Source organism: Loxodonta africana, chromosome 20 (assembly GCF_030014295.1).
Source record: "Loxodonta africana isolate mLoxAfr1 chromosome 20, mLoxAfr1.hap2, whole genome shotgun sequence".
NCBI classification, from domain to species: Eukaryota; Metazoa; Chordata; class Mammalia; order Proboscidea; family Elephantidae; genus Loxodonta; species Loxodonta africana.
This window is the reverse complement of record NC_087361.1, coordinates 60,144,299-60,156,907: the sequence shown is the minus strand read 5'-3', so window position 1 is coordinate 60,156,907 and position 12,609 is coordinate 60,144,299. Positions and strand designations below refer to the sequence as shown.

Below are 12,609 nucleotides of genomic sequence, written 5' to 3'. Positions count from 1 at the left end.
GACAGGGCTCCTAGTTCCCTGATGATCCCTCTGTACCCTCAGACAATGTCTACCATCACATTCACTGCTTGGAATTCTGTCCTACCTCCTTCAAGAAATGCACCCCTTCTACATATTGGATTTGTGGATGCCTCGATATTGAGAGCATTAAGATGGAATGGGGATAAACACTGTGGCTACCGATGGAGATAAATTCCAAGCCGTAGACACTCTGCAGTGAGGGGATACGCTGTCCCACACAGGTTCCTCCTTGCCTCAGTGTCCATATACCTGACAGGAAATTTGGGACCAACCTTTCACATGACAACTGGCACAAAACTGTTCTGTAGCCATCCAAGAATGGCCCAGGCTGGAAAGCTTTGTTCAGGGGACGGCAATATCTCAAGTCAACCTGTGGACGTGTCTATCACCCTTAGTGCCTTTCCCTCCTTGGTTTTAAAAAAATCATCATAGGAGTCTGAAGCTTTCCTGAAACCTTAGATCCCACCTTCTTCCCAATATATCTTGGATCACTTGTCTCCTTGGTTTATACCTCATGGGCTCAAAGCCTGACACCAGGATGGGGAATCTAGGATCTACTCCATGGTGTTATCTGCAATAAACTTCATCCCATACCAGGCTCAAGCTGTCAGCTCTAATGTGTGTATGTTAGGAAAGGGCAGGAGAGTCTTGCAGCAGGATGTACCTAAGTGGGGTCCTGCCGTGTGTCACATAGGTCTGATTGAAATCAACCAGCCACTGTTGGAGTTGCGGTGTGCCATCAGGTGGTAAGGGTGTGGAAAGGAAGTGAGCACTCTGGCTCTGTCAGGAGGAGCTTCCAAGAAGGCATGGCTCACTTCCTTCACACCCTTCCTAAGTTATGATGAGTTATGCTACAGGTGAAGGGATGATGTGAACACGTAAGGAGCCCCCAAACCGTGTGTGTGTGCCACAGAGAGAAACTCCCTCCTGGGAAATGGACTTACTCAGCACCTTGCCAGGTCACTGAAAGCCTCTCTGCTGCCCTACAATTGACCGTTGCCTGGTGCTGGGGCTCCTGGTGTGGCTTGCCTTCTTCTCAGCAGAGCCCGTGCCTCCTCCACCCTTGTCAGGTTCATGGAGTTTGAAGCAGAGGAGGAGTTACAGATTCAGAAGTTGCAGCAGAGGAGTGTGTCCGTGTGCCTGCCTCCATCAGTTTCAAGGCATCTTGATCCTCAGAAACCTTCATGCACTGTGGCTGGCCAGCACCCAGGTATGGCTAAACAATTTCAAAAGGAGCTAAGGTCCAGGGATCAAAGGAGGCATGTAGAGACTAGCCATGTTTGGAGAAGGCATTGTCTTCACATGGGGTACTTCCCTTTCAAGGGGGGGCAACGGCTACTTCTATCAGTAGAGCCTGACGGAAGCCTGGGCTCTCAGCTACACTTTGTTACACACTAATAATGAGGCGGTCAAGTTTTATAACTACTGTCTCACACAGATTATCAAAGATTGCACAGATTATCAAAGATGAGATCCAATATCTAATCAGCCTAAAACGTGGGTCTCAATGAAAGGACTTCTTGAAAAAGCAATAGTTCCAAGTTTCCTCACAGGATGATTCTCTTGGACATTCTACCTGTTACATCTCCTCTCACTGTTCTTGTGGCTTCAGGTGTGCCCATCTCACCAGGAACCATTTTAGGGTCTCCAAAAATCTGCCCTTCCAACATATGTTTGAGTGGTGTCTTAGTTATCTAGTGTTGGTAGAACAGATATACCACAAGTGAATGGCTTGTGGTATTTCATTCTCTCATACTCTAAGAGGCTAAAACTCCAAAATCTGGGTACGAAACTCCCGGGGAAGGCTTTTTCTCTTTTGGTTCCAGTGGAAGGCATTGTCATCAATCTTCCCCTGATCTAGGAGCTTCTTAGCACAGGAACCTGGAGTCCAAAGGATGGGCTCTACTCTGGGAATTTCTTTCTGGGCCACATAAAGTTTCTCTCCTCTCTATTGGCTTCTTTCTTTTATATTAAAAAAGAGATTGAATCAAGATATAGCCTAATCCTGCAGATTGAGTCTTGCCTCATTTACACAACTGCATCTAAACCTGTCTCATTAACATCATAGAGACTAGGGTTTACAACACATAGGAAAATCACATCCGATCAAAAAATGGTGGATAACCACACAATACTGGGAATCACGGCCTAGCCAAGTTGACACACATTTTGTGCGGACACAACTCAATCCATAATAGGTCAAATGGCCTGGAATGTTCTGCCAAATTTACCTCCTTCTTTCCAACCTCTCCTTTAGTGTTCGTCCCAAGGAAGGGAGATCCCAAGGTGCAGCCCCTCAACCAGCAGCAACATAGACCCCAGTGCCCTTGGGAGGCCAAGCAACCCAATGAGATCCCTCCTAAAGCTGTGAAAGAGTATGTCGAAATCATGGAAGGTCTGCTTGGACCTGCCCATTCGGCCAGTGTGGAGCCAGATGCAAAATATGAAGAAGAGGAATATGAGCAACAACAGGGAGACATTGGGATGTACCCAGACCCAGGACTCCTGAGCTACACTGACGAGCTGTGTTCACAGGAAGAATTTATTACCAAGGTGAGCTGGGACTCGAGGTTTGGTATCCGTGGGTTCTATAAGTTTGGCACTGCATCCACCAAACATCTGGAGTTTGGCCCCGGACATTGTAATTAAGCTTCATTCCTTACCCTGTGATCTTTTTTACCCTGTGTCTTGTTCTCGTGTGTGTGTTTGCCTACACAATTATGAAAAGATCAAAAATAATCAACACGAGTATTCTTTTGATTATTTTTGATCTTTTCATAATTGAAGACATGTTTTAAACTACCCATAACAGAAGAATTTAAAAAATAAAACCACGCTAAATTCCCAGCACTTGAAGTAAATAAATAAGGCTCATACTCTAATCTGCTTCCAATGCAAATACATAGCCCACTAATGGGGGCTGGTCATACGCATTGTTTTATAATCTACTTTTTTCCCATTAAAATGATTCTCTTTGCCTGTTTTTTTAATAACGAGAGCTTTGTTTTTTTTTTTTCTTTTTCATTTTATTGTGTTTCAGGTGAAAGTTTAGAGCACAAATCAATTTCCTATTCAAAAATTTATACACAAATTGTTTTGTGACATTAGTTGCAACCCCCACATCGTGTCAGCAGTCTCCCCCTTTCCTTTCGCACTCCGGGTCCCCGCATCTATTCATCCACATGATTCTCTGCATAAAGGCTCTCTCCCCATTGGATTTTAAGTTCACTGATAGCAGGGACCTGCGTCTCCTCGCCATTTTATCCTCAACAGAAAGGATGGTGCCTGGAATATGGTAGCTACTTAATAAATACCTGTTAAGTTAATGAATCTTTTCCTATAATCATAATCCAGACAGTGCATTCATGTTCAGTTAATGTGAAGATTTTTCAGCTCCAAAAGTATTTTAAAAGTATAGCAGTATGAGATGCATGTCTACTTAGTCAAAGGTAAACTAAATGTTTTCATTTCAATTTTTTCTCACTGCCTTTTTTTAAAGAAATTAACAACTAAAAACCTTTCCCGTGGAGACCATTCTGACTCATAGCAACCCTATAATTTCTCTCCAATTCTATCTTTTCAAACACCTCTAACGCATCAGTGTGGGTCAATTATTTCTTATTCCTCTTCCCATCACTGTAGCCTTTTCCCTCGATCTACACAACTAACTCAATCTGGGAAGTGGTGGTATTTAAGCATGCATTTCGTTAAGAAAAGAATCGTTTCATAACATACTTATAAATTCATAATATACTTATAAATTCTTATGAATGTATTATTAAACTTGGAGCTGGGCAAACTGAGTTTCTTAAAAGTTTAACTATAATTCTTCACTAGGAAGGGAAGCAGAAGGGAGGAAAGCAGACATTTCTGACAAAACAAGAAAACGGTGCTCTGCTGCTGTTGCTACTTTCTTTTTATCCAATGATATTTCTGCTTTCGATTTTCTATGACCCACATCAAGTCAAATGAGCACAAAATATCCATCCTTATCCATCTGCCATTCTGCTTAAGCAGTTATAATGGGGTGAAACTTGAAAGCCTGGATTGCATGGATATTTCATTAAAAGCAATGAAAATTGACGCAACAGTACATGTAATTCAAAACTTAATAAGATTCCTATTTATTCTACTTGCCCGCTTTAAAATTGGCTTAATTTTCATATCTCAGTGTCAAGCAAGCAAAAAAAAAAAAAAAAACTACCATAAAGAATTAATAGTGGACTGACTGCTATTAGTTTTCTTCTTCTTTTTTTTTTTTTTCCTCCTCTCTCTCTCTTCCAGAATGTTCTGAAATCACATAGTGGTGATGGTTCCACAACACAGTGAATAGACTAAAAGCAACAGAACTGGACACTCCAACATAGTGAATTTTATGTTATGTGAATTATATCTCAACTTAAAAATAAAGGATTAACAGCGGTCTTTAGCAGCAATAAGACATTCATCCTTGCTCAGAAGCAAAGAGCCCTTTAAGTGGTAGTAAGGACAAAGAGCACTAAAAATTGTAAGATAGCATCTGGAGTTCCTTTTTCTCTTGGTCTTCCCCTTTCCCCAAACCACCACTATTCTTTTGCCATGTCTTCTTCTAGTTTCATCCAACATTGCTAAATAAGAAAGACATTTTATAATGTATCATTACAAAGCATCCTAAGTAAGCCCAGAGTTTTTCTCCTTCATCAATCTGATTTGTCCCAAGCTTGGACTTACTGGAAGCCTCTCATGGGTGTGAGAACTGCTGGCCTTGAAGCTTTCTTCTTTCAGATCCTCCTACACCAAGCCAAGGGGCTTTTGTTTCAAAATCAAAATACAGCTGAATTAGCTTTTCTGAACGGAACTGATGGCAGGGCTGTGATCACACTAATTTAAGTATTAAAAGCTGAATGCAGCTTCGAACAACAGGAGGGGGTCGATTCTCAGAGATTCTCTAGAAATCTAGCCCCTACCTCTTTCTCTAGCCTCATCTGGAACAACAGCCTCACCTTGCACCCTTGGCTCCAGCGACTCTATCTGATACCCTGTTTCCCATTTTCCCTGCCACTCATAGGGCCTTTGCACGTGGTATTTCCTCTACCCAGGGCACTCTCTCCTCCCCTCTTTGCCTAGTTCATTCCCGTTCATCTTTCAGATCTTCCTGAACAAAGTCAAAATATTGGATAGAGTCTTCCAAACACTGGCCTTGCCGTCTGGAGACACATTTATTAGACGTTGAGAAATGAGGGATGGTGGAAAATTAAATCTCTGCAGAACAGGTCCAGGGCACCCTAGAGACGACTTCATTTAAAAAAAAAAAAAAAAAATCATGGAGATCTTGGGAAAGCTAGTGGAGGGACTGAAGGGCTAACCACAGGCTCCCTCCTCTGGCTGCACCTGGCCCTAAAGGGCGGGTTCAGCCGCATAGGGAGCATGCCCGAGCGCGGGCAATAGGAGGCTTGAAGGGATAGGATCCAGTAGCCATTTGCCTCATTCCCTCCCAGGCTTGCCTATTCCGTCTGAAGGAGCAGCCTCAGGGAGCTTTGCCTTCCCCACAGGGACCCCAAGCGCCACCCCGCGCCCCGCCGCCTCCTGGCCACTCACCATTCTCCGGCACTGAGGGCCCACCAGACCCAGCTGGAGCAGCGCCGCTGCCCAGAGTCCCGGTAGGCGGCTGCGCGGTGGGCCACAGGGGCCGGCTTCCTTGGCAGCCTTAGTCCCGCGTTCCCGGGCTGCCGCGCTCCGGTGCGGGATCTTGCTGCACCAGAATCGCCCAGCGTGCCCCACTGGGCTCTGCGCTCTGCCACTGAATCGCAGGCTTTGCGCCTAGCCGGCAGAGAGGAAGCAGCGTGGAGACCCGGAAGGCTTGAGACGCTGAGGCCCCCAGGGGCTGACGGACCCTCGGGGGGTGGGGCGTGGTGGTCCTTCCTGGCGCTAGGGAGGCAGCTGCAAGCTGGGCTCCGCCTTCGCCCTGGGCACCTGGAGGCCTCTGTGGCAAAAGGAGCTGCGCGCTACGTGGGCGCCGCTGGGGCAGAGGGTGAGGGCTGGGAGGTGGGGAGAGGAGGCTGCTGGGAACCCCCGCCAGTTTGGGGGACCCTTGGTGAGGGGGTGGTGCCATCTGAGAGGCTGAGCCGCCTCTGAAAGGGCAGTTAAAGGGGTACCTAACTCTGCCCTCTACTTCTTGACATTCCGCTGGTGTTCACCTATAAAAAAGGAAAAATTTTTTGAAAAAGAGAATCCTACTTGCCAACTGCACTCTAAGGAGCCGAAGGCACAAAATAGCAAGATTCCACTTCCCTGGAAGCATAGCTTGAAAGTCTCCCAGAAAGGGGTTTGTCCAGGGCCGCTTCCATTACTATTCCTGGCACCCCTAGCATTCCTCAAAGAGCTCTGGTGGGATTGTCACCATTATCAGCCACCTCCCAAAACTGGGCTCCATGGCCTGAAGAAGGCCTGAGATTGGGATTCTTTTCATCTGGCCTTAGGAATCAGCACTAAATAAGGGTCCTAACAGAAATCAGCTGCAGCTTTCCTGCCCTGGCCAACTCACCCCCTAGCCTGTATCTCCAGTGGAGGATTTGTGCTCTTCAGAGGTGGAGTAATAATGATCCGTATTGCTATAACTGGGGGCATGGGTGGCACTTTGCAGCTTACAAATCCCTTCCATATTCATGGACTGCCCAACAAATATCTACTGAGTGCCTGCAGCATGTCTTCCCCTGTGCTGGACTCTGAATGAGGCTTAAAATGTCCTAAAATGTTCACACTCGAGTGTGGAAAACAGTTACTTAAGCAAGTTTGAGTGGTCTATAGAACAGATGACTCCCCATCTAATGAACTCAGAAACGGACATTGGAAGACTTTCATTTACCTACTTTCTTCTGTAGTAAAAACTGGGATTGGAACCCAGATCTGATTTACTACAGGTGGTCATTTTTCAACTCAATTTGTGAGGGTCAATGAAGAGATATTATCTCCTGTTCTCTCCTTAGGTTAGTCTAAGTGTCAACTGCAGGGCTCCTATCAGTGTTTAATTCCTTTGGGTAATAAAACTTTGCTTTTAAAAACAGGTAACTCTAGGAAGGTTAAATGCAGTGAGTCTTGACAATCATTCACACATAAGTATAAATTACTTAGCTACTTCCTGCCTAACAGCCAGCTGGTACCACAAGGAGTAAGACTTGACATGTCTGTGCAGGAGGGGAGAAGAGGCGTCCCTGGGCACCTGCAGGAGCTACTGACTGACCCACTCAGGATCTGTGTCCAGTACTGCTTTCAGAACACTCAGTTGGATATTACTACCTGTATTAGTTTCCTAGGCTGCTGTACAATGTACCACAAACTGGATGGCTTATGTTGTTGTTGTTAGATACCGTTAAGTCAGTTCCGACTCATAGCAATCCTATGTACAACAGAACGAAACACTGCCCAGTCCTGTGCCATCCTCACAATTGTTGTTATGTTTGAATCCATTGTTGCAGCTACTGTGTCAATCCACCTCCATGAGGGTCTTCCTCTCTTTCACTGACCCTCTACCTTACCAAGCATGATGTCCTTCTCCAGGGACTGATCCCTCCTGAAAACATGTCCAAAGTATGGAGACGAAGTCTTCACCATTTTTGTTGCTAAGGAGCATTCTGGCTGTATTTCTTCCAAGACAGATGTGTTTGTTCTTAGAACAGAAATTTTTTATTTCACATTTCTGGAGGGTGAGTATCTGAAGTCAGGCTGTCAGCCTTGTTGACTTCAGCAAGAGCTGTGGCGGTGACACAGGCTGCCTCACGGGAGCAGTGGCCATAGGTAGAAGAACACAGTCACTACCACTGGTAAGGTAGGAAGGGAGTGAGAGAAGAAATACCCCAGCATGTCTCCAAGGCTTTGAACCAGTTCTTCCCAGCTCGAACCCCTGCTGAGAATTTGCACTTTCACCCCAGATAGATTGAATCAGAATCTGCATTTTAACAAGATCCCCCAGTGAGTCTTATATATAATTTAATAATAAATTTTAGAGCCACTGGTCTACTAGTGAAGGAGCCCTGGTGACACAGTGGTAAAGTGCTCAACTGCTACCTGAAGGGTCGGTGGATCGAATCCACCAGCTGCTCCAAGGAAGAAAGATGTGGCAGTCCGCTTCTGTAAAGAGTTATAGCCTTGGAAACCCCATGGGGGCAGTTCTACTCTGTTCTATAGGGCTGCTGTCAGTTGGAATTGATGTGATATCAGTGAGTCTGGTTTGGGTGTGGCTGGACGACAGCAAGGGGTTAGTGGTTCTCAGAATTGGTCCCTAACCAGCAGTATTAGCATCGCCTGGGAACTTACTAGAAATGCAAAGTTTCAGCAGGAGTTAGAACCAGAATGAAACAGTTGGAAGCCCTGCCTCTCTCTCCTTCTACCCTTCAAGTTCCTGTAGGTATGTCCTATTGGCTCAGTCGTTTGAAAGCTTGAGGGCAAAGGAGCACAGGTGTTGTGGGTGTGAGTGTCCATCCTCCTTGTGCAGATCAAGGCAGAAAAAGGTGGAGAGTGGATCTGGAGAGGCAAATGGAAAACATCCAGTGCAGTCCATCTAGTCTTTTCTTTCATTTGGATAAAATAATTAAAAACAAAAAAAGGGGGGAAATTTCAAAGCCCTGTCAGCTCCTGTATTACCTGAGAATGAAGCCAACTCAGTCATGCTTGACTTGGAAACTAGATTTTAATACTAACTAGATTTTAATACTAACCGCCACCCGTGATCTTCATACAAGGTAAATAGAAAAGGGGAGATATAAACAATTATCACAAAATGTAGATGCTACAGTCCACACTTCTGTAATTGGTCGTGAGTCCTTATTTGCTAATCATTGCAGGCTCTTTATTTACTGTTCCCCTTCTACTTTCTGAGTATCTCGGCTAGTAAGAGGTTTTTTGTCTTTTTTTTAAAAACCTGGTCAAACCAAAAACAAAATCAAAAAACAAACCTAAATGCATTGCCGTTGAGTCCGTTCCAACTGACATCAAAAAAAAAAAAAAAAAAAACCGTTGCTATCAGGAAAATGAAGAACACCAAGGCCACATGACAACGGAGAGCCCAAGAGACAGAAAGGGCCACATGAACCAGAGACCTACATCATCCTGAGACCAGAAGAACTAGTTGGTGCCCGGCCACAATCGATGACTGCCCTGACAGGGAGCACAGCAGAGGACCCCTGAGGGAGCAGGAGATCAGTGGGATACAGACCCCAAATTCTCATAAAAAGACCAAACTTAATGGTCTGACTGAGACTAGAGGAATCCTGGCGGCCATGGTCCCCAGACCTTCTGTTGGCACAGGACAGGAACCATCCCGGAAGACAACTCATCAGACATGAAAGGGACTGGTCAGCGGGTGGAAGAGAGACGCTGATGAAGAGTGAGCTAATTATATCAGTCAGTGACCCTGAAGTCCTCGCATGGATCCACCAGCACTCTCTGCCCTTCATTGAGTGCCAGGAGGCTCTCCAGAAAAGCACAGGGAACTTCATGTGTGTGGGACAGGCTCTGAAGGTCTCCTCAGAAGTCAAGGAAGTTTCAGCTGCTCTGGCCGTCTGCAGTGGGCGGCTGCTTGGGATCCTGTCCTGGGCCAAGGGCAGTGTCACCCTAGGAAGTGAAGCATTCTTCACGGAAGTTCATCCTTATGCAAGATGGATCATGAATATCATCAGTACCCACTGAGGTCCTTTGTCCCTCCATTCCCTGGGTGCAGCATCCTCATGATTCTTTACGGGGCCCACCACCTCTTCATCTTTCTTGTTCTTGAACAGAATACAAATAGAAAGTACTCAATAAAAAAATCCACTGAGAAAAAAAAAAAAAAAACCGTTGCTATCAAGTCAATTCCAACTCATAGCGACCCCATAGGAGAGTAGAACTGCCCCATAGGTTTTCCAAGGAGTGGATGGTAGATTTGAACTGCTGACCTTTTGCTTAGCAGCCATATGATTACCCACTGTGCCACAAGGGCTCCTTCCAACTGACAGCGACCTTATAAGACAGAGTAGAACTATCCCATGGGGTTTCCAAGGCTGTTTTAATCTTAAAGAAGCAGACTGCCACATCATTCTACTGTGGAGCGACTGATGGGTTCAAACCTCTAACTTCTCTGTTGGCAGTTGACTGCTTTAACCACAGTGCGACCAGCGCTCCTTTTAAGCCTCTTCAGGGCTGCCTAAACTTTCATTCCTGCTAAGGACCTACCTTTATTAGGCTGCCAGTCCACCTCCCACTGACCATTACTGTCGGACATGAGAGTCACCTTGGGTCTAGATATAGTCATCCATGCTCCTGCTATGTACCAGCATTCCAATTTCCCCTTGGCAGTCGGAATCAATCACCCCATCCAGGAGAGTGATCTACTCTTCCTGTTGGTTCTGTAACATGAGAAACTTAAAACTACCAGGGAGCAATCTCAGCTCCCACTTCACAGGGCTATGACTGTGTGTTTATGGATGGAAATATTTCTCGCTTGGTTACCTGGACCTATAAACCCACCAAGGTTGTGATATGAGATTTAAAACTTTGGTAGGTGTCTTAGTTATCTAGTGCTGCTGTATCAGAAATACCACAAGTAGATGGCTTAACAAAGACAAATTTATTCTCTCACAGTCTAGGAGGCTAGAAGTCTGAATTCAGAACTTCATTTCTCTTCATGGCTGAATAATATTCCATTGTATGGATATATGACATTTTGTTTATCCAATTATTCATTGATAGACATTGTGTTGTTTCTACCTCTTGGCTGTTGTTCATACTTCTGCTATGAGTTTTCATGTACAAGTTTCTGTGTGGACATATGTTTTCATTTCTCTTGGGTATATATCTACTAGAGTGGAATTGGTGGGTCATATGATAACACACTGTGCTTAATTGTTTGAGAACTGCCAGACTGATTTCCAGCTGCACAATTTTTACATCTCTACCAGCAGTGTATGAGGGTTCCTATTTCTCCACATCCTTGCCACCACTTGATGTTATCTAACTTTTTGATTCTAGTCATCTTAATGGGTGTGAAGTGTTATCTCATTGTGGTTTTTATTTACATGCCTTGGCATGAAAAGATGCCAAATATCTTCTCATGGCTTTATTAGCTATATGTATGTGTACTTTGAAGAAACATGTATTCAGGTCCTTTGCCTATTTTTTAATTGGATTGTTTGTCTTTTTTCTTGGGTTGTAAGTGTTCTTCATATATTCTACATATAAGTACCTGACCAGATATATGATTTGCAAAAAATTTCCCATATTCTGTGAGTCGTCTTTTCATTTTCTTGTTTCTTGAAATGCTGATTTATGATTCAAATTACCTCTTTCCTGATAGAGGCAGCTAAGGTCTCATACTCACTTGGTGTCTTGTGATCAAGAGGTCAGTATTTACTAGTGCCCAATACTTAGGTACTACTAGACTACAAGCTCCATTGAGCTGACTCTGACTTGGCCACCCCATGCACGTCAGAGTAGAACTGTGCTCCATAGGGTTTTCAATGGCAGATTTTTCAGAAGTAGATCTGCAGGACGTTTTTTCCGATGTGCCTCTGGGAGGACTTAAACTGTCAAACTTTCAGTTATCTTTCAAGAATGTTAACTATTTATACCACCCAGAGAAAATAGCCAGGTAGGAACTGCCTATCAAATGGAGAATAGTTGACTGTAGTCTAAAACACTAGCGGTCTCAACTGCAATTCTACTCTTTGATTTTCCCAAGGCTTTATAAGGCATCCCTATGGAAACCCTGGTGGCGTAGTGGTTAAGAGTTTGGCTGCCAACCAAAAGGCTGGCAGTTCGAATCCACCAGGCAGTCCTTGGAAGCCCTATAGGGCAGTTCTACTCTGTCCTACAGGGTTGCTACGAGTCAGAATCTACTCAAAGGCAAGGGGATCTACCATAAAAAAAAAAAAAAGAACACCCATTGCTGTCAAATTGATTTTGACTCATAGTGACCCTGTAGTACAGAGTAGAACTCCCTTATAGGGTTTCCAAGGACGTACTCTTTACGAAAGCAGACTCCCACATCTTTCCGCTGCAGAGCACCTGGTGGGTTTGAACTGCCAATCCTTTAGTAAGCAGCTGAGCGCTTTAATTACTGTACCACCAGGGCTCTTTTTCTATCTGCCATAGACATTTAAAATTAGCATTGCATCTCTTGTAACATAAGGCCAAAGTGGTAGGGCAGCTTGCATTGCAGGCTGGATCTGCTTCAGAGTGCTCTGTTGCTATGAACATAGTAAGTGGTCCCAAAAACATTGCGTCCTTTATTCATGATAGTAACACATAGGAGTCCTCTGGGTTCTAGACATAGTCATAGATCAATTTTCTGTAGACAGAGCTCTGAGAAAGTGTGCTGCTGTCCTTGCCAAGTGAAGGCAAACTGCTTCTGATTATTTTTGCTGATAGAATACAACTTAAACCATTTACTGAATCAAAAGCTACGTAACAGGTTCCAGTAGTGACAATGCACCTGGAAGACAGCTGCAATTGGCATCAACAATTGAGTACGTTGAGGATTAAACACCAATATTCTCCAACTCATCTGGCTTTTGCTCTGGCAAATCAGGCAAGTCACACTGAATGATTAAATATCCTGATTTATCTGTCTTGTTTACA

General features: G+C 44.6%; 1 protein-coding gene across 1 annotated transcript in view; it reads right to left on the bottom strand.

The window, feature by feature from the left end:
- Positions 1-6,627, bottom strand: part of LOC135228291 (sterile alpha motif domain-containing protein 1-like) — a 56,130-nt gene extending 49,503 nt beyond the window's left edge. The window contains exons 1-3 of the mRNA XM_064272986.1: positions 6,545-6,627; positions 5,894-6,131; positions 5,599-5,820 (exon numbers count right to left, since the gene is read on the bottom strand). Coding sequence (XP_064129056.1) covers positions 5,599-5,820; positions 5,894-6,131; positions 6,545-6,627 — 543 coding nt within the window. The remainder of the gene's footprint in view (positions 1-5,598; positions 5,821-5,893; positions 6,132-6,544) is intronic.
- Positions 6,628-12,609: the final 5,982 nt, after the last annotated feature.